Source organism: Dipodomys ordii, unplaced genomic scaffold, assembly GCF_000151885.1.
Source record: "Dipodomys ordii isolate 6190 unplaced genomic scaffold, Dord_2.0 Scaffold11, whole genome shotgun sequence".
Classification (NCBI taxonomy): domain Eukaryota; kingdom Metazoa; phylum Chordata; class Mammalia; order Rodentia; family Heteromyidae; genus Dipodomys; species Dipodomys ordii.
This window is the reverse complement of record NW_012267227.1, coordinates 20,725,982-20,726,248: the sequence shown is the minus strand read 5'-3', so window position 1 is coordinate 20,726,248 and position 267 is coordinate 20,725,982. Positions and strand designations below refer to the sequence as shown.

At 71.9% G+C, this 267-nt stretch overlaps 1 protein-coding gene across 1 annotated transcript in view; it reads right to left on the bottom strand.

Annotated features, from left to right (window-relative positions):
• The window catches only part of Scg5 (secretogranin V), a 35,930-nt gene that overhangs the window by 15,876 nt on the left and 19,787 nt on the right, over positions 1 to 267 (bottom strand). The window contains exon 3 of the mRNA XM_013010072.1: positions 124 to 267. Within this exon, the coding sequence (XP_012865526.1) occupies positions 124 to 267 (144 nt within the window). The remainder of the gene's footprint in view (positions 1 to 123) is intronic.

Genomic DNA, 267 nt, shown 5'->3' with positions numbered 1-267 from the left:
CCCCCCCCCCGCCAGCCCTTTGCCTGCCTGGCAGCTGCGCAGCCGGCTCCTGGCACGCAGGCCTCCCCAGCCCGCGGGCAGCAGGCGCCTCCTCCCGTGCTCCCGCGCAAGCCCGGTAGGTACCTGTTTTCCCAGCGGGGCAGGGGTTGGGGGGGTCCGGGTACCCCTGGTCCTCACTGAAGTCCTCCGGCACGTGGTCTCCCGTCAGCTCCGCCACGATGTTGGGGATGTTGCCCAGAGGCCCCAAGTGCTGCAACCCTTCGTGGG